Raw genomic sequence first — 27,828 nt, forward strand, 5'->3', positions numbered from 1 at the left:
TCATGCATTTCCCAGGACTTAAATCTCATGCTCACCTGTAGCTTTAAGAGCCCAGGTCTGCAAGCTCACTACGCTCATCTAGTCCATCCTCTCTTTGGAGGTGATGCAACTATGGAATCCAGCCTCTGCCTTTCATTTACACAAATACTACCCACACAAGGCATATGTGTGTGGAAGATGTTCCTGAATGCTTGGGAAAACAGAAAGTGTTTGTAAGAAAGCAAAACAAGCAACTAAAAATTATATAATAGGTGGCCCTGGGATTTTGCCATCTCTGTGGCTTGTCTTCTGCCAAGCCACACGCTTGGACTGTCATTTATCACCCCCAGTGTTTTATCAAATTAGTTTTCCCAACGAAGACAAGTTATTTTCCTAAGTGGAAATCCGATACCAGATTTTATGGTGATTTTTTTCTCATCCTGTTACAAAATATGACATGGACACAATATTTTCTAACTCTCTAGTAAGTCTAAGAAGGCAAAGACCTTCGTTTAGATGTCTTAATAACTCAGGAGAAGGGAAGAGGATGAATGTTGACCATCTGTTGTGTGTTGTGTTGAGATGAAATAATTTACTTAAAAATCACATAGCTTAGGGCTTCCCTGGTGGCGCAGTGGTTGAGTCCGCCTGCCGATGCAGGGGACACGGGTTCGTGCCCCGGTCCGGGAAGATCCCACATGCCGTGGAGCGGCTGGGCCCGTGAGCCATGGCCGCTGAGCCTGCGCATCTGGAGCCTGTGCTCCGCAACGGGAGAGGCCACAACAGTGAGGGGCCTGCGTACCACAAAAAAAAAAAAAAAAAATCACATAGCTTTGAATGCAAAATCAACACAAATTTGTGAAACAACCAGAATTCCCTGATATTTCAAGCTCACAAAGGGCTACTAGGGACTCCTTGACGTTGCTGCCTCCAATTGCTGCCTACCTGCCCCGACCTGCCTCCTGGAATCTTTGCTAAGGATGTATGGTGGTAAGGAAGAGTGGCTGGTCATGGTGATTAATTTCACCATGGTCATGGTGCTGGTTATGGTGATTAATTTCATGTGACTAAGAGAGTGTTCATCACGGTGGTACTGAGAAAAGTGAAGTCTCAGAAATGGGAAGATGGAAAGGCTTGAGTCAGACTTTAATGAGCCATGAGACAGTGCCTGCGTATACTTGTTGCTTAACTTTTTGTTATCAAAAATGTCAAACCTATACCAAATAAGATAGAGTAGTATAATACAGGTCCCTGTATCCATCATCCAGCTTCAATAATTATCAACTCATGGGCAATCTTGTTTCATCTATACCTACTCCTTGCCCCACAACCACCATCATTTCATTTTAAAGCAAATCACAGGTTTTATTTGATAACCAGGTCTTCACCGCCACACTAGGATTTGCTTTTATGTCACGTAAAATTTCAGTTAAAATTTAAACATGAATAAATCACCTTAATTGAAACCTCCTAGATCAGATATAAACAGCTATTCTGTTACACAAATGAACCTGATGAGATGGGCTCACTTTATCATTGCTTAGGTCACTATTCTCACCTCCTGCCCCAAAGATCATTTATTTCCCAAACCAATCTGATGCAAATTGTGTCCTTTTATTTCTGAAAAGATCAGAGATTCATCTGTATGTGTGATATAGAAATGTGTAGAATGGAAATAATGCTAAAAAGTTAAAAATTATATGCCAAAATATTAGCACTATTTTCTTGGGGTGGTACAAAGTCAGGAAGTTTCCATTTTATTCTTTCCTTTTAGCTTATAATTACTTATTTTCTGTTGGTAAAAGTAATGTATTACTTTTATGACTAAAAAAATGAACATAACGGGGCTTCCCTGTTTTCAAGGCCAGAACAGTGAGAGGCCCGCATACCGCAAAAAACCCCCAAAAAACAGAAAACCCAAAAACATGCACCATGAGTATAAATTTCAAAGAAACTTTTATGGAAAAGAACACATTTGCCTTCCCTACACAGGTTGAACTCTTGAGGATAAATGGGAAAATGGAAAAAACATTTTCACCAGTCAACAAAATTTGGACACCCTGAAATTGCCCACATAGGCAGGTCCTCGAAATCTGGCCCTGCATATTACCTGAACCAAAACCCATACCCATGACCGCACCCAGGCTCTTAGGGTTGCTTCAGGGAGCAGGAAGCAGTGTAGGAAGTGTAGCTGAGGAATTGAACAACTGGAAGTCTGGTGGTTTTAGATGGCTCTTAGGGACAGAGGGTAGGATATTTGAAACTAGGGCGCTCCTGGGAAAACAGACATGCAGAGAGTCACTGACTCCTCTTGGGGCCATTGCTGCAGGTGACTCCATGGAGAAGCAAGGCCATAGCTTGCCTGTGAGCCTGAGCTCCTCTAATTCCAAGAAGCTTCCCCTCCCGCTCCTGAAACCCCACCCCCCATAATCAGATCAGTTCAAGTGTCCTTTGATATGAGAGTAGTGTCTCTTAGTGTGACCAAAGGGGATTAAATCCTAATGAGCTATATTTATTGTTCTCATTTAGTTTGCCTTAAAGGAAAAAGTTTATGAAACCAAACTCCATTTTCTAATTCTTCTGCAAGGAACATATATTGTGTGATTTTAAAAAAAGAAAAACACATCTACTTTGCCCTTGAATCTACTCCAGCTTCCCTTATGATCTCCACAAAGGCTTCCTCTAAAAGGCTGAGTATCAAAAAAAGGGGCAGAGTGGGGGGAGAGAGAGAGGAACGAGAGAATGTGAGTATGCGTGTGTGGATGTGTGTACACGTGTATATTTATGTTTGTGTGTGTTTACGAAGGTGTGTTAGCACAGACTAGTCAGCAGGTTTCAAAAGTCACTTCCCATTCGGAAAGGGAACAAGAGATCCAAGGAGAGGGACCAGGTTAGCACTAGGAGTCAGGTCTCAGCCTCCCCTGAAGCCCCCATTATGAGAGGTTGGAACCCAGACACAGGCAGCCCCACCATGGGCTCTAGAAGCCTGGCTGAGGAGCTCCAGACCTCAGCATCAGACCTCAGGCTGAGCAACAACAAAAATGTGGTCAACAGGCTCTTTAGACCAAATGTATTTGTATTAATTAGGAGATAGGACAGGGTGATGTAAACAAAGAAAAGGGTTCGGGTTTTGTTTTTTGTTTTTTGCTAACAAGAGTTCAAGCAGATGGTCCAGAGCTGGTGTAGCAACTCGACCGTGTGGGGCGAGCAACTGTCCAGTTTGTCCAGGACTGGTTCCTGGTTTGTGGGATTTTCAGTGCTAAAATCCAGACAGTTCTGGGCAAACCAAGACAAGCTGGTGACCCTAGGTGTTGGGTCCCAAGGTCCACTGACCTTGCTGGCTTGCCAACATGCAGTTTCCATCCTGAGGTGTAAGAAAGCTCTTCCCGTTTCCATCATTCCATCCATATGCAGCCAGCAGGGAAGGGAGACCAGGATGGGGAGGGGACATTCCTTTCATTTTAAAGGCATATCCCAGAAGCTGCACGTAACACTCTACTCGTGACATTTCAGTAAGAATATAGTCACACGGCCACAACTTGCATGAGTCTGGGAAATGTCATTCACTGGCTAGGCACATGCCCAGCCAAAGCTTCTATGATTTTGGAGTAATAGGAGAATTAATTGATATAGGCGGGACAGCTGGGAAGCTGCCATAGTGCTGAACAGATAATACTTCACGATACTCCCCAGACTCCACAATCCCTAGTTTCTACATGGTTCTTTCTGAATAAATTGTCACACTGGTACAATGTGACCCTCCACCTAGGCCTCCACCAGGTGGGCTAGGGCTGGACCTATGACTCTACCGCGGTCAACTTACAGTGCTGTCAGCAGCAGGTGACATGGCTGACAGGACAGCCTTACCCACTGGGATGTGACACTTTTCTAGAAAAACTGAAATGTAGATAATTACGTTGTCAGTTGCAGAAGCTGAAAGATATCCAGAGGGAAATTAAGCAGCAGAAACTATGAACAAACAGAAGCCATGACAGAGAAAAGATCATCTGATAACAAAGTTGTTGGTAACTGCAGAATGGCAGACGTAGCGGCAGAGAGGTACACAGGAGGGGGATTAACCTGTCCTTATGCAGGAAAAGATAATCTTATTGATAGAAGTAGGTGGGATTCTGAATCATCTTCTAGTTCCATAAATATTTATCAGTTTCTGGAGGCCCAGCAGTAAGGCTGCTCCAACATTCCCTGTGACACCTTAATTTCAGTTCCCACGTTGGGGACGTGATAAGTGGTATGTTGTGTTTGTGTGTGTCTGTGTCAGAGAGGTGCCATTAGTGTGCATTCAGCTGAAAAAAAAAAAACTAAAATGGCCTAACGAATAAGGACACCTGTCATCTCACATATCAAGATGTGCACAGGCAGAGCAGTTTCAGGGTGGCTAATTCAGAGACTCAGTGACATCATCTACAGCCCAGCCTCTGTCTGCCATTTCTCACTGCCATCCTCAGCCCCCTGGTATTGCCCTCAGACTTGCCTCTTCCTGGTTTCAGGTTGACTGTAGAAACAATCCACACAACAGTTCAAGGCTGGAAAGGAGATGGCCTTCTCCTTAGTCCCTTTGTGAGACTGTGGAAAACATTTCTCAGGCTGCCAGCAGATTTCTTCCCACATCTCATCCCAAGCCCATTCCTAAGTCAGTCACTGGCAGGAGGAGGAACTGCCCTATTGGTTTAGTCTGATTGAGATGCTGGGGCCAGGGAAGGCGCTTGGCCTCCCTTCAAACACAAGGCTGTCCATATCTGAACAGAATCAAAGTGCTGTTTGTAAGTAAGAAGGAGGCTAACGTGGTAGCTTTGGGAAGCAAACTACAGTGTCCACTACAGGAGGGTTGAGAGGTCAGCTGACGCTTCTGGCTAGCCTCATGCGGCACCTCGCACCTTGTGAAATCACATTTAAGGCCTCAGTGTTACAGGTTAGAAACTGAATTTTGCCACCTGACACATTCTGGAGTACTGATCCACCCTGACCAAAGGTCAATTTACAAATCAGGATATCAGTTTATTGATTAGCAGTGCAAGATGCACAAATGTCTCTCCAATGGCTGGAAAGCTCATGTTCACCACCCAGCACACAGCAGCTACGTAGCCAAATTAATATCCCCGAAGTTTCTTGGTTGTACATAACATCAAAGCAAAGAATGCAGAGGGTTTTCTGCATTTCTCTATCTGTGCCACACGCTTTCAGGCTTCTTTTCCGTTACACATGACCTTCTCCTTGGCTGGAATACCCCTGTTGTCCTTCTCTGCTAAAAATGCCCAGTCAAACCAAGTCCAGCGTCACATCTTCTGTCAAATCCCCCCTGACCCCCTTCCCAATAGAACCAACTCCCTTTAATAGGTTTCCATACGTGGTAAATATTCATTGTAGGTTATTTCCTTTCTCACCATAGTATTATTCTTAGTCATCTTTCTCCCTACTCAATGGCACCTAGTAGTACCTAGAAGACTGGTTCTCAGACCTTTGTGCATATAAGAATCACCGAATCAACATAAGACTTTGTTATTAAAAAAATCATATTCTCCATTGACAGAGGAATGGATAAAGAAGATGTGGTATATATATACAATGGAATATTACTCGGCCATTAAAAAGAATGAAATAATGCCATTTGCAGCAACACGGATGGACTTACAGATTATCATACTAAGTGAAGTAAGTCATACGGAGAAAAACAAATATATCACTGTGTGGAATCTAATTTTAAAAAATGATACAAATGAACTTATTTACAAAACAGAAACAGACTTACAAATATCGAAAGCAAACTTATGGTTACCAAAGGGGAAATATGGGGGGGAGGGATAGATTAGGAGCTTGGGATTGACATACACACACTACTATATATAAAATAGAGAACCAACAAGGACCTACTGGATAGCACAGGGAACTCTACTCAATACTCTGTAATAACCTGTATGGGTAAAGGATCTAAAAAAGAATGAATATATGTATAACTGAATCATTTTGCTGTACACCTGAAACACAACATTGTAAATCAACTATACGCCAATAAAATTTTAAAATCAATCAACCAATAAAAACACAGAGAAAAAAAGCTTAACAAAAATTTATATTCTCAGGGAGTGTGACTCGGTCATGGATGGTGGCAGGTCATGGATGGGGGCAGGAATACATATATTAAGATGCACCTCAGTGATATGGTAGCACGGGGTTTAGGCCACATTTGGGGAAGCACTGGCCTAGGCCATGATCTTTCTTGCAATTATTGTTCTAGTGACGGGAAATGGCTATGTTCCAGGAAGACCTCTTTCTCAAGTATACTGAATGGGTGGTAACAAAAATCTTCCTCTCCAAGGAAATTAACAAAATCCCCAGGACTTTCTGCTCAAGTCAGTACGTATGATGGGCGGGTCCTGGACAGGGAGTTAGGGGTGTAGAGCCCAGTTCCAGGAAGCCTTCTAAAAGGTGCAGATGCTTGAGCTGAGGCTTGAGGGGGAGAAGGTGTGAGTTCGGTAGATGTGGTGGGAGAGACGTTTCTCTAAGAGGAACAGAGTGTGCAAAGGCTTGGGGATTTGAGACTACAGGCAACTCAGTAAAACAGGGGAGAAGAGGGCATCCAGGGAAGTGAGGAGAAGTGAGGTGTAGAGTAGTCACGGGCCAGTACATTTATTATTCATTTACAGCACCGTATAAAATAGTAAAAAACAACCATTTATTGAGCCCTTATTCTCCACTAGGCACCATAATAAGCAATTTACATATTATGTACAGCTTAGTGCTGTGTTGCTCACACTATTTGGTCTCAAGATTAAATATGCTCTTAAAAACTGTATGCTCTTTGGGCTTCCCTGGTGGCGCAGTGGCTGAGAGTCCGCCTGCTGATGCAGGGCACACGGGTTCGTGTCCCGGTCCGGGAAGATCCCACATGCCGCGGAGCAGCTGGGCCCGTGAGCCATGGCCGCTGAGCCTGCGCGTCCAGAGCCTGTGCTCCGCAACGGGAGAGGCCACAACAGTGAGAGGCCCGCGTACCGCAAAAAACAAAACAAAACAAAACAAAACAACTGTATGCTCTTTAAAAAACTTAATGCTCTTAAAAATTAGAGAACCCCAGAGAGCTTTTATTTATGTAGGTTATATCTACTGATATTTACTGTATTAGAAGTACAAACTGAGAAATTGAGAAATATTAATTCATGAAAAGTATGGAAAATAAACCATTATATGTTAACATAAAAACATACTTTTAAAGAAATACAACCAGAGTCTCCAAAACAAAAAAGTTAGAGAGAAGAATAGCATTGCTTTATATTTTTGAAAATATCATTACTGTCTGGCTTAAAAGAAGACAGCTGACTTCTCATGTCTGCTTCTGCATTAACCTTGCACACTCACATCATGTAGCTTCTGGAAAATCCCACTGTACACTCAAGAGAGAAAGTGAAAAAGACAAAGAGTATCTTAACATTGTTATGAAATTATTTCAGACCTTGCCCAGGGGCTCCCAGACCACTTTCTGAGAACTGCTGGTTTAGAGGCTGAGAGCATTTGAATCCTGGCTTTATCGAGTTCCAGACGGTGACTGTGAGCAAGTTCCTCAGCCTAGGTCTCCATTTCCTTCTTGGTGATGCGGGGACATTGAGGGAGCCTTGGGGACAGTGATTAGCACAGTGTGAGCCATCAGTAAATGGCAGCAACTGGTGATCCACATGACATTGCTCGGGGGAGAACTCCAGTGCGGAACTGAGGAAACACCAGAGCCAGGCTTCAAACCCAAGTCTCTGTCTCCAAAGGCTGGGCTTGTGACCACAGTGTTACATACACACAATGCTGAGGTGTTCTGAGCAGAGACGTATTGTCATGAGATTAACGTTGTGACCAGAGCTTAGAAAAGTCACTCTGGTTGGGGCTTAGAGGATGGATGGTGAGGAGTTGGGACTGCGGACAGAGGCTCCATTCGGCCAGGCAGGACCCATCGAGGGTCTGGCTGGAGACAGGGCTGTGGGTAAGAAGGAGGAACTTCTCAGGTGGACTGGGCAGGACTCAGGTCCCACGAACGTGGGGATGAGGGAGGAGGAGAAGTCTAAAATTTCTCCTGCATTTTTCACTCGAGGGATCCCAGTAACTATGTGTGGCCACATGTTCAGAGTGTTGTCAACCAGGGAAGCCCCAGGGTCCAGCACTGGTCACATAGGCATGGAGCATCCACGTGGCTGACCACAGTTACTTAGTTTGCAGCCCTTCTGGAGGTCAAACTGATACAGTGTGGCCCAAAGTCCCCACCATAACCACATTTTGACTATAAACTATCTGGCACGGCCCAAGGTCCCAGGTATATAAAAACACTCTCATCAGGAAAGATATTCCAAGGGCTTAGAGGGTATCTCCCAAAAGATGGTCAAGGTCCAGCCCTTTCTGTGTTCAAATTGCAAGTTTTGAACAACCCAAGCCTGCTGCATTACCCTGTACTGCACTCGTATCCAGCTGCCTACTCTCAAAACAATTCACCACCTAATTTTTTCAGCAGAGCACCCAAATCTGTTCTGCCTATAGTCTTCCTTCTCTCAGTTCATGGCAACTTCATCCTAGTGTCTCAGGCCACAGACCTTAGAGTCACCCTCGACTTCTCTCCTCCCACATCCCAAATCCAACTCTTTGGACAATCTTGTTGATTCTACCTTCAAAGTATTTCCAATTTCTTTCTGCTTCCCTCCACTACTTCCACTCTGGTCCACACCTCCACCATCTCTCTCTGGATGAGTCCAATAACCTCCAAACTGGGCTCCTTGTTTTTTTTGCCTGTGACCCCTACAATCTCCACCAGGCAGCCAGATGACCCTTTAAAATCATAAATCAAATCACGTCGTTCCTCTGCTCAAAACCCTTTATTGACTTTTAATCCCATTCAGCAAAAACCAAAGTCCTATGACCCCAAGTACCTCCCTGCCCTAATTTTGATTTGCCATCCTCTCCCCCAGTCACACTTCTCCACCTGCACTGGCTTCCTTGCCTCAAATGCACCAGACTCATCCCTGCTTCAGACTTGTATTTGCTATTGAAATATTCATCTTCCCACAGTCCTTGAGGATTTTCCTCCACAGCACTTTCACATCTGTCACACCACACATCTGTTTATGAGCTCATTGTCTCCACCCCTGGCCCCCACCCTCTGTCCCAACAGACTCTAAGCTCCACAAGAACAGAAACTTAATTTTTAAAATCTCCCTGTATTCCCTGTATTGTTGGCTTGATGAACGTGTAGGCAAAGGACCGTATCAATAGGCTTTGAAGCCTGTTGTTCACTCTCGGATCATTTTGATTTCACAAAACATGATTCAGAAGCCGACTGTACTGTCTAAGTAAGCAATGTAATTCTTCTATATGGCCAAATATTTCCCATTTTCAGGATAGAATAGAAAAGAATAATTTAGGGCAGATTCTGCAATCCGTAGGTAAGCTCTGTGAGGGCAGGGATTAGGTCTGGCATGCGTTTGGTGCTCATGAATATTTATTGATTGACCAAAGAACATTTCTACCTATTCTTGAGATCACAGCATGGCAGCACAGAGAGAAATTTCATAACAATCTGTTCATTTGATGTTGGGGCCAAGTGAGATTTGCGGAGGATAAGTGACCTACACAAGTTCTCACCATTAACTACAATTAGGTTCCCAAGTCCCATCCCAGGGTTCTTTTCCTGTCCAATGAGCTCCCTGTGTCAGCCTCAAAGACCTAAGGAAACCTTTGGGACTAAAATTAGAGAACAAGTTCTTGGAAAGGAAAAGGTTGTTGGGATCACATATTTCAATCTGTAGCAGAAGGAGCTGGGTTTTGAAACACATCGGACATGCACTCATATTCCCACTCTATTAAGGAGTTGGGAGAGTTTGGTCAAATTGCTTAACTTCTGGTCCTCAGTGAACACTTCTGTTAAATGCGGATTCCTAAATGGGGTTGTGGTGAGGCTTTGGAGGTGAGTTTGAAAAATTATCACACACTATAACTCAGAAGTGAGAGAAACGCAATTCTTTCATCTTGTCAGTAACTGATCTGGTCTTCCTCACAAGCCTTTCACCTATTGGTTAGTAAGAAAAAAATTAACTCAAGGTCCAATGTTGTTTAGTCTAAATAGGTACAGAATCTCAGTATGGGATGATGAAAAAAATTCTGGAGATGGAGAGTGGTGACGGTCGCAGAACGTGAATGCATTTAATGCCACTGACCTGCACACCCAAAAATGTACAAACTTCCAGTTATGAGATAAATAAGTACTGGGAATGTAATAAACAACATGATGACTAGAACTAATGCTGCTGTATGGTATATTTGAAAGTTGTTAAGAGAGTAGATCATAAGAATTCTCATCATAAGGAAAAAACATTTTTTTTTCTTTTTTGTATCTATATGAGAAGATGGATGTCAACTAAACTTAGGGTGGTGATCATGTCACAATAAATGTAAGTCAATTATGCTGTACACCTTCAGCTTACACAGTGCCATACATCAAATATAGCTCAATAAACTTTTTTTTACCACAATAAAAAATTAGGAAAAAAAACTTAGTCTAATCTGATAATTTAGAAAATCTGCTCTGGAAATTCTCAGTCACTTCTGGAGACATGGTGAACCTCCTAGATTTCCCAGGCTTGGCCTCCGTTTCCCTCACTACACTGTGTTTGGATGTATGGGGAGGGAACACTGGAGGTGGAAGCTTATGTGACCCTGCCGCAGAGGTAGAAGAGTGGGGTCCTCGGGCGTTTCCCTCGCCCCCCCGGATGTCTGGGCGCTGCCTGCTGCTTCTCCCCACCCTTGTCTCACGGCTCCAGGCTGAGGAAACACCAGGTACTGTGACACATCAAAACATTTCATTGTGACACTGGTTGGGAAGCGGTACCGTGGTCTAACTGGCCTGAGTCACCCGTGCCTCCTCTCCCCCCTCCCCCAGACTTCCCTGGCCACTTCCCTTCACTGGCTCTGTGATCCGGCCCTCCTCTCAGGCCATGTCTGCAGTGTGGTTGAGCCCCGTCACCTCTCCCCTCATCACGTGGGCATCCTCTTACCACATCCAAGAGCCTTCTTACGTACTGCAGTTTCTCACTGACCCACTGGCTTCCCAGAAGACTGGAAGCTTCTCAAGGAGGAAGGCCATGTATTGCCCGTGTCTGGGACCATTCCTGGCTCAGTATATACTTTTCAAAGAAAGCATCCCTCACAGCAGCTGCTACTCGCTCCCTATCTGCAGGCCCTTGTTAAAGCAGCGGTCCCCACCCTTTCTGGCACCAGGGACTGGTTTCGTAGAAGACAATTTTTCCACGGATGGTTGAGGGGGAAAATGGTCCAGGCGGTCATGCGAGCGATGGGAGTGGTAGAGGAAGCGTCCCACGCTCACCTCCTGCTGTGTGGCCAGTTCCTAACAGGCCAAGGAAGGTACTGGTCCAGGACTTGGGGGTTGGGGACCCCTGTGTTAAAGTACCCACGAGTGTCAAGGCCCCTAACTTTACATCTCAAATAAAGCACAAAAGCAATGAGCGAAATGTCATGAAAAGAAACACATAGTTCTTACCAACATGCCATTTTCCAAGTCCTAGAACAATGACGAAATTAGAAAGTGGTGTGCCGGCTCTGTGGTGAGCAAATGCTGGTCAACAGACTGTGTGAGGCTGTCTGGGTCTGAACCACCCAGAGGAAGTGTGTGTGTGTGTGTGTGTATGTGTGTGTGTGTGTACCACCCAGAGGAAGTGTGTGTGTGTGTATGTGTGTGTACCACTCAGAGGAAGTGTGTGTGTGTGTGAGTGTGTGTCTGTCTGTGTGTGTGTGAAACCCCCCAGGACATCAGCCAAATTTGAGAATTGCTGCTTAAGCTGACATGTTTTTCCCAGTCTGATACCTGTTTAAACTATGGCATTTAATAAAGAGAGGCTGCCCTTAACTCATTAAAAGTGTTACAACAACAGTAATATCATGGAGAACCAGTTTTTAAAAAGCACAGTTAATCATAATTCATCCTTGGTAAAATAACTGGGAGTCAAAATAAATTCTATCCTCTAAAAGAAACTGGCCCTGAAGCCTATTTACTTACTAAAAATTCCTCTGACAGCTCAGACGTGAAGATGCCGGTGAATATAAGGTCCAGGTGCTTGTTTCTCTGTTGGCCCGGGGCCTCCTCCTGCACTTCGGGGCTTGTACCCACTTGAGTTCAGCCACCAGGGAGAATGACGGCCAGAGGAGACCGAGGTTGGGAGCCCTCTTCCTGACGCTCGACCGGATTTTCTGGCAGAGGCCGAACGTCCCTCCACTAGAGCTCCTGACCACCCTTCCCTCCTCGGGAGCTCCAGCTCCTGCAGGGGCGGTTACAACTTCCAGCTGTTGCTGATATGCCTTAATTCCGCTAACAGCCCTGCAGGTAGCCCTTCATTTAAATCTCCTGAGCTATGGAGTGGGATTCGCTTTCCTGCAGGGACTCCAACTAATTAGTCCATAATAAGAAACTCCTGACTGGTGTCAGCTAGGACCATGATGTCCTGATTCGCTGGTCACTGATGGACATTATATTAGTGCAGGTATTCCATCAGTATGACTGGAAAATAATACGACTGAGTTCCTAAACTAAAGGCCAAAAACTTGTACCTTCAAATTTCATTGCTTCCTCAAAGTCAACACCTTAGGATGCTTTAATATCTATTCCAATAATGGCCAAGCACGTTAAAATGGCCTGAGGTTGCCTTTTAAGGTTTCCTTTAGTGTTCGTATTATTTGGAATAATGTCAATCCTTCTTCGATGGCAGATTTGATACGGATCAACAGGCAATATCATATACATATATGGAAATTAGCAATAATTTCATGATGTTTATATGCAAATGTCACTAATTGCCCTCAAAATGTCTTTTATAGCTTGTTTTTCTTTTCTTTTAAGCTAGGATCCAATCAAGGTTCATGAATTGCTTTTGGTTGTCTCTTTAGCGCTTTGGGGGAGGCAGAGATGTGACCTTATGTGTGTAACTGAGATCCAGTGCGTGCGTAACACCATAAATATAGGAACTCACTCGAATGGGACTTCAGGGAAGGTTAAGTGTTTGGGGCATTGCAAAGGACACAAGTTGGGTGTGGGAGATGAGTCAGCCATTCGTAAGGGCCATTAAATCAGTGTGACTAGTCGGCATTTTCCTTTTTCACGTTAGGACACACAGAAAATAATATTTCCACAGCACGCTGGGTTGAACAGACAGGGCTTCTTTGGGGGCTGTCTGGGGCTCTAGCTGCCTCAGGTCCCCTGTCCCAAAGGCTGGGGGACCTACATTTGCAGTACACCTTGGAAATGTTCAGACCAAAAGTATGGCAACTTTTGCCAAAGTTTCCAGGCTTCTTTATGTCCTGGGGTATTTTTTATTTCCAACCCCATCCCTTGAGCTAATCTTGTGTGTTTCTCCCTCAGCAAAGTCTCAGCTAGAGTCTTGCTCTGTCCGTTCAGCAGCCACATATGCCCATTAACCTGAAAACACAACGACAGGAGAGGCCTTTTTCCATGTTATTTATTCACAGTCAACTAGCTTCACGAGGGGGAAAAACAAATTAGTCAGAGCTTTTGGGGGAGGCGTAAGGGGGTGGGTGGAAGGCTGGGATTTTAAACAGAAAATAATCTTATAAATGGTTAGATGAAAGATTGACAAATATCCATTAAAAAAAATAGTATCCTCTGAGGGTAAGTGAGGAAGATAAAATCATCATGAATAAAATAAATTAACAACTCCTGATCATTGCATTCCTCAAAACCAAAGTCTCTGAAAATGGTTTGCATTTCAGACTGCTGCAATTTGCAGACTTATGTGATATATATCTATTTCCAACACAGAAAAGTAAAGACAAACACTAAGCAACAGATGAATACAATGTAGGGAAAATTGAGCACATGAAAATAGCTGTCATCTGGTAGCAAAAATAGAGGTATGCCAATGTTAATATCAAAATTAAAGACATTCAAATACATTACGCCAATACATTGGAACTATCATTCCTAAGATCATAAGAACAACTGCTTATTGCTCCTACTCATAACTAAAAGCTCTGAGGAAATCCTGTGATAGCTGGAAGGCATAACTTACAGAGTATGCAGTAGACCTACGACAAGTTTCAACAGCCAAATAAAAACTGTATACTTTATCATTTTTCTCTTCAGGATGACGTTGTTAATAGTAGGCTAAGACCACTCATAATAAGTCTGAGGAATACAGATGGATAGCGCTCGCGAAGCCCAAGCCAATGATTTACTGGAAGTAGTTAAAGGTAGAATGTGAGAAAAGCAGCAGCCCAAATGAAGCAAATATATTTTTTTAAAAGTTGGTTTGTCTACTTTTCTCTCCCAGAGAACCTCACAGGAAGCACAGGAGGCCATGAGGGCTTTCTGGGCATTCTGTGAGGACCTGATACATAACGGACGGTTGTCCTAAAGTGAACTCCATGTGTTTAATTAGTTCCAGAACCAGCCTGGCTTCTGGGAGGTGCATGGCATGGAGGAGCTGCACTGAGGCTTTGATTATTGAGTTTGACTCCAGGAAATACCAGCCTAGGCTTTGGGGCCTGGGGAGGGAGTAACCTGGTGCCAGGCTACCCTGGAGACGGTGGCTCCTTCCTGAAGCATGTCCCGCAGCTTCAGATAACTGGCAGGGGCAACAGGAACACTGGAAGTGTAACGTGGCTGACTGTACAAGGTCCCATTTCCAAGAACAGCTGTGCAGTTCACCATACATTTGGGATGGGATGATAAGGAATGAAATGGAGGTTACAACATGTACCTCAAGTGATGCAGTGATTGGCATTATGCAATCGGGAGATTCAAAATCCAAAGTCAATTCTACCTCAATTCTTCCCAAACAATGCCATGTTTCTGTTTTCTTCATCCTAAGAATATAAAATGTCCTTGAGATACAAATTAGGTGAGAGGATGCTTTTGAGAATGGAGGCTGAAGGAAAAAAGAAGCCATTTCCCCCTCAAGGGAATTTGAGGATTATAATAGGATGCATCACCAAGCTGCTTAAATTTCAGAAAAGCCCTTTATAGATGTAGGTACTAATAGACTTCAAAATTTGCATACATATTCAAATTCAGCCCCACTCCCATCTCAAATAAGATGACTACAAAGGTGATATTTGGTCCCTTGATCCTCGTGATTACAAAATGAAACATAAGATCAACTGAAATAACAGCATCAGGACAATTAAAGACTTTCCAAAGACTGCATGACAAAGCTACGTCCATTCAGGCTGCATGTTCTCTTTCTGTTTTGTTTTGAGCCAGCCCCTGGAGTAGGCCTGTAACAGTCAGTAGTACTCAAGTTCTACATTTACCTTCACACTGTGAAAACTAGATTTGTTTTCCCCTGGAGTATCCTTAAAATCTACAGCCTGCTTCTTCCCGTCTGTGAGAGCAGAATTTAGAGACATGTTTGAAAAGAAAAGAACAAAGCACATAACCAAAGAATTTGATTGGGTCAGTTAACTGCTTAGAAATGGAAATGATATTCGAACTGCGTTCATCTTGACGTCTTGATACATGGAATGGATGAAAGCAATATTTAATGAGTCGTGTATTGTTTTAAAATGCTAGTCACTTGCAGATTCCAAAAGGCTACTGACCCACTTTAAATAACTCTCCATTTTGAAAGTGCAATACTCTCCAACTAGTTATTTGGTGTGACATTGAAAAATCATGCATTCTTTTTTCCATTATTTATTCTACTTTTCACTCATAGCATTCTCTGAAATTATTTAAATACCTAAAAATGTTTTCTGGAGAAATCTTTTTACACACCACGTTACTTGATATTACATAAAATCGTCATGGACTTTAGAGGAAAAGGCTTCAAACGTAGGCTTTGGTTTTAAAGTAATCTGGGCAGAAGTTAGAATTGCTTTGATCACACAATTCAACTACTGCACAAATTCTATTATAGTAATTGGAAATAACACATTTAAAAAGGCGAAGTTTCTCCTTTCAGTAGTTATAGTCTGTATTATTCAAGACTGCTGCAAAACTCACAAAAGAGTGATATGAATAAGAAGAAGTGTAGGAAAGCGATAAGACACTTAAAGTTTTACCAGGACATAACACAAAGGAAGAGCATCAATTCTCTACATTTGTCTATAAGGCAGGTGGTCAAACTTTTCATACAAGATCTAAAATATGGTGCTTATTGAGAGGTAGAAAATACCAAAACACTATTTAAGAAAAACATGTTGAATTATTTAAAACAATCAGTTACTTTGCTAAACTTTTGGAAAATCAAACTGCCATGTTGAATGCACCTGTGTTTTACACTAAATTGGGACATTCCATATTCAACAGAGATGTGGTCAAACAGCGGAGGAGGCTAGAGGTGGGGTGGGAAGCAGAAAACAGTTTCTTAACTTGTAATGGATTCAGCTCTCACTAAGGAGAAATTTCCTACTGTCCGCCTGGGATTTCATTTTGACATTTAATTAACAGGGGTTTCTCGGATTATCAATTTTTCTGAGTAACGGTACAATTTTGCACATAAGGCAATGAAACTATAGGGAGGGATGAGTTCGAATGCTTCCTCTTTGAGAAGCTGCCATCTCCATCTTATATAAAAACATACACCCCACTAATCGTATACCATTCCCCCAAGCACGAAAACGCAAATGCAAATATTCTTCAGACTCCAGTACCAGCAGAATTGCTCTTCGTGAGCAATTCAAAAGCTGTCTGAGGCAAAAAGATATCTGAGCTACCACATTAAACCTGGGCAGCTTGCACACAGGTGAGTAAACCTTCGTATTCTTATTTCTTAACGCACCTGGGAAAGATGGATTTCTTTTTCCAACATAATTTTATAAGGCATACATTTAATTAGAATTTTCCTAACCTTTGGAAAATTAGTGTTAAAGCTTCTTTTTTAACCCACATGTTAACATTCAATCTTTCATTTTTATTAAATAGTTTATATATAAAAAGAAATCTCAAGGTGTTCTACACTCATATAAACAATTGTGATAACATTTGAAATTGTAAAGAAACCTACTGAAGAAAATATATACTTAAATACAACACTAAGCCAGGAAGCACAAGTGATTGTTCTAGGTGATGTTGTTTAAATATACAGACACAGGTTTGTGGCTTCAGAAAGCAAACACGGGAGAAGTACAAAGATGTATCGCTCTTTCCTCTTTTACCACAAGACAGGATGGTCCAGTTTGGAAAAACCAAGATCTTTCCTAAGTTCCAAATAGGTGCCACTGCTCACCCAAGAGTCATCGCTGGATTTCCTGTGAAAGTGAAAGAATTTGCTGAAGGCTCGTGACAAGACTGTCATAGTCTCTGTCTCCTTTTCACCCCGTTCCTCCCCCGCCCGCCCTCTCCAGCTTATCACTGGCACCTGCACCCCTGTCCCTGTGATCCAGTACTGGACCAGCGAGGGAGCGGGAAGCCTGGAAACCGTTTTGCTGCTTCTGACTTTGACTTCTCCAACTTAGAGGCTGTGAGAAATGGGTGCTTCTGAGAGAAGTGGGTGAGGGTAGAGTCTGTCGTACAGAAAACAGGGCTGGGATGACAGCTACCACCTGGGGTATGGCCACGTAAAAGTTACAAATCAATCACGTTGTTCAAATCAAGTGATCAATTAACAGTAAAAAGGAAAGGAATTGGAAGGAATTGGAATCACAGCCTGGAGTGAACAGCCTTGGCTCACTATTCTATGCATAGATAATATATTACATAGATCCAAATTCAAAAGGTACCAAAGAGTGGAGAGCTGAACGTTTTCTTCCTACTCCCAGCCTCCCAGTTCTCTGCAGAGACAATGATCTTAGCAGCTTCACTCAGAGAAATTCCACGTGTGTGAGCGTGCACGCATGGACACTCACATTCCACTCCTCTCCTATTTTTCATTCAATGGTAGCCCTGGATGGTCTTCCACCCCTTGAGTTTTTTTGTTTTTTTTGCGGTACGCAGGCCTCTCACTGTTGTGGCCTCTCCCATTGCGGAGCACAGGCTCCGGACGTGCAGGCTCAACGGCCATGGCTCACGGGCCTAGCCGCTCTGCGGCATGTGGGATCTTCCCGGACCGGGGCACAAACCCACATCCCCTGCATTGGCAGGTGGACTCTCAACCACTGCGCCACCAGGGAAGCCTTGAGTTTATATATATAACATATATATTAGAGATCCTTTTCCATTGTTACAATAAGGTCAGCAAACTACAGCCCAAGGGCCAAATCCAGCCTTCAGCCTATCTCTGTAATACCATTTTACTGGAACACATCATGCCCATTCATTTAAGTATTGTCTATGGCTGCTTTCACATTGCACAGCAGGGTTGAGTCATTACTACTGAGGGCTCATGGTCTGCAAAGCTAACAATATTCACCATTTGCCCTTTGCAGGAGAAGTTCGGTGACTTTGGCAAAAAGGGCTTCCTTTTTTTCTTTTTAAACAGGTGCACGATAGTCCATTGTGGGGATGGACCATGATTTAACAAGTACCCTACTGGTGGGCACTGAGGATGTTATTTTCAACCTCTAGCTATTATAAACAAAACATACGTTATTTTGTATGTGCAAGAGATTAGTTATATTAAAAATTCCTACAAACTGAACTTCTGCGCACTTGTAATGTTGACTGATATTGTCATATGCTTTAGAAACAAAAGTGAGGAGTGCCTATTTTTCCACATTCTCAGGATCATAGATTTTTATCACAATTGTTTTTCTATTCCAATAAAGGGATGTGTTTAAAAATAAATCAATCTGCATATCAGATACTTTACTATGAAACAAAGACGACTATCGCTGCCAGAGCTGTAGTTTCCACTTGAAATTTCCAGTGATGTTTTCGTGGCTCCTCAGTGAGTGTCAACGGAAACGTCCAAGTCCCCATGCTCCTCTGTCATCTCTGCCAGCGTCTAATTGGAACAGTTCCCGGACTGCTACTGCTGAACAATTCTCACCTTTTCTCACAGTTTTACTTGCCACATCTAACACTCTGATAATTTTACAGACAATCAAGAGGAAAAAGAACTGCAGCTGTGTTCAGTCCTTGTCCATTCCAGACATAATTCTTACACGGTTGCAGTGACAGCCCAGATAACATTTTATATTTTGCATTTACATGTTAGTTCATTTCCCACAGAGCTCCACAGACTGTGTGAAGTCATTTTTGAGGTTTTTACATCAGATCAAGTTGATAAATCTCCTTATCTATCTCCTGAGACAGTTTGGTTATCCACAATTTTTAGTGATCCTAAAAATACTGTAATGAACCTCTTTAACAGATATTACCAAAATCAATTGATCAGTCTGTTAGTCTATCCATTCCCCTATCCCTTGCGTTTATATAAAAAAAAATAATTTAAGGTGTCTTATTTTTTAAATGTTTAAATGAAGTTATGAATATTCTGGGATAAAACTCTGGCCTACTGATCTTCAATCACTCATATTCTGAGTTTGTGAAATGATCAAAATCCACATCAACTTTAGGGGAAAGGACATAATACTTTGGGGATAAAACATAACTTGTTGCTATTTTGCTGTTTTGGAAATATATAATTTTATTGATGCAGCTGATAGATTAGTTGCTAAATCCTCCTAAACGTGTTTCTGTTGGCCATTAAAAAATAATAACAACCAAAACATCCCTGCAAACAACAACAAAATCCTGAAAAGAAGATTGGGAGGAATAGGTAGGGCAGGAGCTGGTTGCTTTTCTACCTGTGATTGTTCCATTGCTGATTTTTAAAAAAATGAACAAACTAAAAACCCCTAAAACCATATCAAGCCCTGGCCTGTAGTCAAGAGAGCCAGGCCCCAGTCTGGGACATTCCACTGGGTCTCTCCACAGATCACCTATGTCCCCTGGGCCTTCGTTTCTTTGCAGTTAAAATAAAAGAGGGGGTGAAGGGCGGATGATCTCTGACGCCCCTTCTAAATCTTTCAGTCTGTTCTTAACGAGACCCTCCTAGCAAGCTATTTTAAAAATAATACTAAGTGTTCCAAATCCAAGCCCCAGTATACTGGAACCTCTGCAATTCAAGAATTAGATGACTTGGAAGTTCTAGTTTGGTGAAGAACGGGGTGATAGCTAATTATCTCCATCACTGTGTAGAATCTACCCATTTGGGGGACCAACCTTAGACATGGCTTGAATAAGCTGGCCTGGTACTGGGAGCTGGGTGTGGTTGGTCTCGTTGCTTCTCCCACAAGCACTTACTGAGCACCTCTCTGCAAAGTCCTGGGAGAGGCCCTGGGAGAGACCAAGGAACGCAAAAAAGGAGGGCTGCGCGGGGCAGCCTGGGGGCAGTGTCCCCACAAAGTCGGGCCTTCACAGAGGAGGGATGTCACCACTCTGAAGCAGGAAAAGGGCCGAGAACACTCTCTCGTGGGGAGGGGACACCCCAGTCTGTTCTCTTCGCACCAGAAGCGTCAGGCGTCACCAGTGCCTGCCAACAATGACCCACACGACCCCAGCTGCACACATACCTGAAAAACCGCGGCTGGTGTTCCACCTTATTTTCTTCCAAGACCCGCCGCCTTTCTCTCTGCAGCTGTTCAATCCTCTGCTTTTGTATTTCGGCCTCTTCTAAGCTCCCTTCTTCTAGAAACCTGAGGCATTGAGGAAAAAGATAAAGGAATAGAACACCAAAGAAATGTGACAATCATTACTATTAGAACTGCATGTGTGCAACACTGGATATGCAGAATACTCTCCTATACATAAGCCCCCTCCTCAGCCCTTAAAACATTATTTGCAGGTAATGAGGGACAGTATTGTGCTCTGAATTGGTGATACAGACATGGTTCAAAAAATTATACCTATGCAAAGGAATTTGGGGTAAAATCTCCCTGTCTCATTCCCGTCTCCAGTTCTACCTGTTTCCTCCCCATCCCACCCACGTTCACGTCCCCCACCGCAGGCAATCCACCGTTACCGGTTTCTGGTGCATCCTTCTAGAGCTTCCTGATTCGTATATAAACACACATTAATATACATTTTTACCCCTCCCTCCCTTTTAAGAACATAAACGGAAGCAGGCAACACATACTGTCCATAATGTGGTATCTTGTTTTGTTTTACTTTTTACTTAACCATATAGCTTGGAGCTGATTCTTGGTAGTACACAGATCTTTTCACTTTTAATAAATATATAATATTCAATTGTGTGGCTACGCCTGCATTTATTTTAAACAATTCCCTATTGATAGACATTTGGGATGTTCCCGATTTTTTACATTAATTTTTAAAATTAATGCTGCAGTGAAGGACTGTATATATCTGTCATTTTGCACATGTGTTAGTATATCTCTCAGGAGACAGTTCTAGAAGTGGAATTGCTGGGTTAAAGTGTGAGTTTGTAATATATCTATTACCAAACTGCCCTTTATGGGGATTACAGCAATTCACGTTTCCACCAGCAATGTTACTGAAGTGCCTCTTCCCCGTGGCCTCAGAGTGCATCAAACTTTTGAGTCTTTGCCATCTGATAGGTAAAGAAATGGTATGACAGCGTGGTTTTAAAATTTTGTGGGTTTTTTTGAGTAAGACTGAGCATCTTTTCATATGTTTAAGGGCTACCTGCATTTCCTATTTTGTGAACTGTTCACTTCCCTATGTCTATTTTTCTTTTTAATGGATTGATCTTGATTTCTAGAACCAAGTCATGAAGTGAGCTGCAAGTATAGATTTCTCAGTCGTTAATCTTTTGACTCTGGGTATACATTTTATTTACTTTACCACGAAGAAGCGTGCTGGGTTTTTTAAAAATAAAGTCAAATTTTATCAATTTATTTTTTGCCTTCTTGGTTTTGAGTCTTAATTAGAAAGGCCTTAGGAGAGAGATTCTTCTTTCTGTTTTACAGAGTTGGAAACTGAGGCTGAGAAAGGTTAGAAGACTTAGCGTATGCGACACAGCTCGTCAGCAGCAAACCTAGGATCAGAAGTTAGATTTCAGTGCACCAAAATAAGTCAAATTCGAGGGGTGGGGAGATGGATGCTTTTACTCTTTCAAATACAGAGTAAGTTTTTCTGATTGCTGTATGCAGTGAAACTCTTTAAAAAAAGACTTTTTTTTTTCCCATAGAAATGGGGTTCTACTGGTGAATAAAGGTCATGCCACACACAGATCTAAGCTGGGCTCCGTTCCTTCCACAAGATGGCTTAAAGTCTCCCTAGACGTCTGCTCTTGATGACAGAATCTCTCTCTCTTAGGCTCCTTTGGTGGCCTGGGAGATGTTACCAAGACTTTTTACAAAAAGTTTCACATCTCTGGAGATAAAGATCTGAAAAAAATCCTTACCTTTGGTCTGGCCTGAATCGAGTGTCAGTAGGTGGTAATAAAGACTTTAACAATGGATCCATTTCGTTTAATTCCAGTGCAAACTGTGTGAAGCCATAATATTGCTCATAGCCTTTTGGCATGGGATCTAAAGGAAAAAGAAATCATTCATCACTGACTTGCATTGCATTCACATCACATCTTAATTCCTTCACCTTTTTCATCTCAGACCAGCTACAATTTTTCTCTCTCGGCTCTAAACTCTTCCATTTCTATTAAAATATTCTGGCTCACAGAGAGGTGCTGAATTTTTCTCTATAAATTTTCTTCTCTATAAGCTTCCTGCTACCTACAAGCATAAGGCCTTCTTTGTGTGGTCCTATAGCAAATTTATTAAATACCAAGAAGTTTCTATAGAATTTAAGTTATAAAAATAATTTGTTACTAAAATAAACATGTTAAAAAGAACTCTAGGTCCACTTTCTCTGACTAACAAGACTTTCATTCTAGAGAATCGTTTTTCATTTAAGAGATGTCAAATTCTCCTGAAACTCTGTCTAGTACCTAGAATAGTGTTGGACCCATACCAAGAGGTCAATAAATATTATTATTATTATTTTTTTCTCTTGCTGTACGCGGGCCTCTCACCGCCGTGGAGCACAGGCTCCGGACGCACAGGCCCAGCGGCCACGGCTCACGGGCCCAGCCGCTCCGCGGCACGCGGGATCCTCCCAGACCGGGGCAAGAACCCGCGCCCCCCGCGTCGGCAGGCGGACTCCCAACCACTGCGCCACCAGGGAAGCCCAATAAATTTTATTCTTTACTTCCAGTCCTGCTCTTCTTTTCACCAATGCTTGGCCCCTCCAAATCTTACATATTTTAATTTTAAACCACCTCAGCAGAAGCCAGGAATAGAGATGGGATTATAATGGCAGAAACACTGCCAGCTGGAACCAAAGGGGACAGAGAAAACGGGACTGAATGAAGCAAGGCTGCTGGACTACTGTTATTTTACAGATGGAACCAGAGAGCTACGCAGCTGCAAACATGCATTGCCTTCAAGAAAAGGGAGGAATGACTCTGAAGGTGATTCAGAGATCATTGGGCTGCCACTCCCACCACAGGCCCAGACTACACAGATTCAGGGGGCAAGGCTGCCACTACCTCTCAAATGGCAGGGCCGCTGTGCAGCTTCAACATGCCCGGCTGCCACCACCCAGAGCCTTGGGGGGCTTGGGAGCCAGGCAAAGTCCCAGTGGGCCCAGAGGGTGGGGCATCGAGCCAATGAGGATGATCTCCAGTTTTTAGACCAACAGCATTTGCCGTGCTAGGTCTTGGACTCACTTAGGACCTGTCATCCCTTTCTTCTTTCCTCTTTCTCCCTTTGGAACGGGAACGTCTATCCTATGCCCATCCCACCACTGTGTTTTGGAAGCACATTTTGGTTTCACAGGCTCACAGCTGGAGAGGATGAATCATACCTCAAATCTCACCCGTACCTGATTTAGATGATATTTGGATGAGACTTTGGACTTTAGAGTTGATGCAGGAATGAGTCAAGACTTCTGGGGCTGCCGGGGTGGAATACACACATTTTGCACGTAAGAAGGACATGATTTTGGGAGGCCAGGGGCGGAATGTTATGGACTGGATGTTTATGTTCTCTCGAAATTCATATGTTATAGCCCCACCCCCAGAGTGCTGTCTTTGGAGATGAGGCCTCTGGAGTAACGAAGGTTAAATGGGGTCAGAAGGGTGGGCCCTGATCTGGCAGCCAAGCCACGAAGGAGATTCCCACCAGAATCCGAATTTGCCAGCACCCAGCCTCCAGAACTGTGAGCAAATGAATTTCCGCTGTTTAAGCCACCCAGTCTGTGGTGTTTGTTACAGTAGCCCAAGCAGATTAATGCAGGCGTATTGCCCTAACTTTAATTGTTAACTTTAATTTAATTGTTAAGTGCATAGCACATATCCTAATGCTTTAAGCCATTATGAAGGTTTGACTTCCTTCCCCCTTTTCCCCCCAGCTGCTTCAAACACCTAGCATCACTGTACACTCCCTAGGGGATGAATACAACTAAAAGTCAAGCTAAAAATACCCAAATTTACGTATTGGATAAATCAAATGTAGACTAATCCGATCCACTCGTAGCCTTAGCTCTAGCTGTCCACATATACAAATGCTTTCCACGAACTTTTCTGAAGACCCATTTTCTGAAGGTTCAGAAGTCCACTTTGTCTAATTCTAATTCTCTGTGGATCCTAAGCATAAAAATAATAGCAAACCTCCTACTATGCCTTCGAAAATCCATCCCAGTCTCCCAATCACCAGAGTGGAGACAGTGGTTTTTCTTGTAGACAGGCCAGGGATGCTCATAGCCAAGGCAGAGACACAAAGTCAGTGAATAACAACAACAGCAACTAGAATAACAGCTTACACACTGTTGTCAAGGTACTACTTTAACACCCAGAGCCGATGGTAGCTCTCATCTGTGATACATTCTTTAAGCAAAAGAGAGCAAGCGTCTCATTCATAAAATGCCATGCGTGCCTCTGAACCTCTGAAGCTAGGAAGGCGGCCATGGTGCCAAGTCATTCTAGCTTCGTGGCAACCTCTGCGACGGTGGAAGATGTGGCTGCTACCCGTTGAAAGAGACATTGTTGCTTGCCCACTCTACAGTCATCTCCCTTTCTTGCTAACGGCAAACTCATCTGTTTGGGTGTCACTGTATACTCCCTAGGGGATGAATCTAAACTCATGTGACTCTCTCCTGCCGACCCAGTTGCCCAGGATCGGTTAAGGGATGGGTTTGGACCCACTCCAGGTTGATGAGATATGAAGACACATTTGCTGCAGGATCCTAGGAAATATTTCATTCCTGAGAAAAGACAGTTACAACTGAAGAAAGCTCTTCTGTCCTCCCTTCTCCCCTGCTTAGTGAGCTGTCACAGGGAGATACGATATTGAATCAAGGCAACCATTTTGCATCCATGGGAAGAAACATCACCGCCATATTGGAAGTGGCAGATGGGCCCTCAATGACCTGTGTTCTTGACACAGGTAACCTGCCTGTGTAACAACCCTGGGGCCACCCCCTGCCATTTGTTGTTAAGTGCATAGCACATATCCTAATGCTTTAAGCCATTATGAAGGTTTGACTTCCTTCCCCCTTTTCCCCTCAGCTGCTTCAAGCACTTAGCATCCTTCTAGAATTACAGGAGAGACTGGAGTGGCTTATGGTATTGGGAGAGTCTAGGGGACCCCCTAACTCTTGTAGGTCATTCTACTTTTCCAGTAAGAATTTTCCCTTTATCTTTACTCTAGAATGACTTCTTGTACCTCACTGATACTCCTTCATAGTGCCCAGTATAGGCGAAGGAATGATGTGTGTTGACTGGAAGACACAGTGACCACGGATTAGCAATGGCTTCGTTCTGGGATTAAGAACCCAGGACCTATCAACCCAACAGAGGTATTGTTAAGCTTGAGGATGAGTCTGAGATATAACTAGGTGAATGAAAGATGGGCCAGTAGCTCCAACATAGTTCAAAGCAGGTAGAGGCTAGATACACCGAATGGACACTGACGCCCACCCACGTGCGGTTCCTCTGGCCATGTCCCGCCTCCTTTTGCTTGGGGCTGATTAACCAGATACTAACTCGCTCTCCAGATACACGTGGATGAGGAAGAACCACCGCAATAGATGCTCTCATGCCATTTCCCAAATAGCCGATGCACTGCTTTTCCACTCTTGTCAAATACTGTACCTTCAATCTCATGGGCATTAGTGCTCCAGTATTTTGCCTAGGAGTCAAATGAGAGTCATCTGTTTAGTGTTTTGGGGTCAATTTATTACAGATATTAAGAGAAAACAAAAGAGGAGAGAAAAAGTACCATATGAATGATTCTATGCTACATATGGTTTGCTGGTTCTGTTTTCTTTTTTAATCATACTTTTAATTATTTAATGAAAAGTAAAAAGCTAGCACTTTATTTACAGTTTGTAACTCAACCACCAACATTTGTGTAAGACACAATTTTTTTCGACTTTCACTACATGCATAGTAGAAAGGAAAGGCTCAGTTCTCATACATCCACCAAGCAGGGGCTGGCCCTTAGCACCCCCTCCGGAACAGCTATTTCCTGGCTGTCACTGGGGCTCTGACTACTGTAGTTTAAAAGAAATGTAACTCATGTAATTTTTTCTCTGAAGGAACTAGACAATCCTTTGTAAACCAACAAATTTTTTAACCAAGTTTGTAAACCAATCAATTTTCTGTTCCTCCTATTAGTTCTCCCCACCTCCCCCAAACCAGATCTGTTCACCTAACTTATAGGAACCTTATACAACCCGTATTCCCACTATGAATTGGTCCTGGTCTGAGACCAGCTCATCTTGGCTCAGCCTTGTGTGTTTTACATATACAGTACCACACTGCAGCCAGCAGAGGGAGCTCTAACTCCCTAGTGTTGATTTTAAACTTCTCCCAATTACATGGCTGCCCAAAAAATCTCTGCAAAAGACCAGAAGGCATTACTCCATAAATCAAAAAATCCTACTACTATTTTCAGCCAAAAAAGAATCCACATTTGGAAACCAATAAAGTTGAGTGACATTTCCAGGCCATATCTGGTAGACTGGCTTCCCCATTCCAACCAAGTCTGTGGTAAAAATGGGAGGAAGGGCAGAGTACAGCAGTACCCCAGAGCTGAATCAGAAAGGTAACAGTGAGTTCTCTAGTCATGTAAAGATGGGGGACAGGGAAACAAACACGGTCCAGGCTCTTCAGTTTATTCTAAAGCAGGAGTCAGATTTCCTCTTTAAAGATATTTGCCAACAAGTCCAATGATGGGAAGCCACAGAGGGAGGCAGTCACGTTCCACAGGCAACGGCTGCCTCTGCTTTCAGATTCTCTTTCAACACCAGAGGTACGTCTAGTGTTCTAATTCTGTTCGTCTCTCATCACTATGAAAATTTGTTCCCTGGTCCTCAGTGGACGAGTACCAAGTGGTTGGTAGAAATGGGAGTGGAGCACACTTCTGTGGGGAAAATTCTGAAAACAAGGCGGCTCTCACCTGGATATCTATCTATCTATCTATCTATCTATCTATCTATCTATCTCCCAGTTATTTATGTCCCTGCTCCAGGTGGCCTTTGCTTCTTTTTGTAGAGAGCTTAGATGAAGCTTTCACGGCAGGGTCATTTGTATTTTACGCCAAATCACTACCAGCTTTATGTCTCTCTACAACCCAGTTTGACTTATAGGATATAATAAAGACCCCCATCCACCTCTCCATAATGTCCCCCACCTGCTACAGGTGGTGTAGAGAGGTACCGTGTGAAATTCCACAGTTAGAACCTAATCTCTTGGCTTATGATTTTGATCTTAATTAAATGCAAATATTCCTTGAGGAAGGTAGCACTTTAAGGCCATTTTGTATACATGAGAATTTTAAGGACAAGAGGGAATTTCAGGAGGAAGAGAAGTTGGGGAGAGGGCTCAAATCAAGGAATTTGGAAAGCTGGAAAGGTAAGCAGACTATTCCAGGCTCTCTGCCCCAGGGGAATCTGTGAATGTTCATGAGCCT

The 27,828-nt window shown here is 43.2% G+C and overlaps 1 protein-coding gene across 11 annotated transcripts in view; it reads right to left on the reverse strand.

The window, feature by feature from the left end:
* Window positions 1-13,469: 13,469 nt before the first annotated feature.
* Window positions 13,470-27,828, reverse strand: part of OSBPL3 (oxysterol binding protein like 3) — a 207,154-nt gene continuing 192,795 nt past the window's right edge. For all 11 annotated transcript variants that reach the window (XM_067746539.1, XM_067746537.1, XM_067746536.1 and 8 more), the window contains 4 exons: window positions 25,899-26,043; window positions 22,260-22,386; window positions 20,446-20,568; window positions 13,470-17,238 (listed from right to left, as the gene is read on the reverse strand). In XM_067746539.1, coding sequence (XP_067602640.1) covers window positions 17,142-17,238; window positions 20,446-20,568; window positions 22,260-22,386; window positions 25,899-26,043 — 492 coding nt within the window. In that variant the 3' untranslated portion in view covers window positions 13,470-17,141. The remainder of the gene's footprint in view (window positions 17,239-20,445; window positions 20,569-22,259; window positions 22,387-25,898; window positions 26,044-27,828) is intronic.

Source organism: Pseudorca crassidens, chromosome 8 (genome assembly GCF_039906515.1).
Source record: "Pseudorca crassidens isolate mPseCra1 chromosome 8, mPseCra1.hap1, whole genome shotgun sequence".
Taxonomy (NCBI): Eukaryota; Metazoa; Chordata; class Mammalia; order Artiodactyla; family Delphinidae; genus Pseudorca; species Pseudorca crassidens.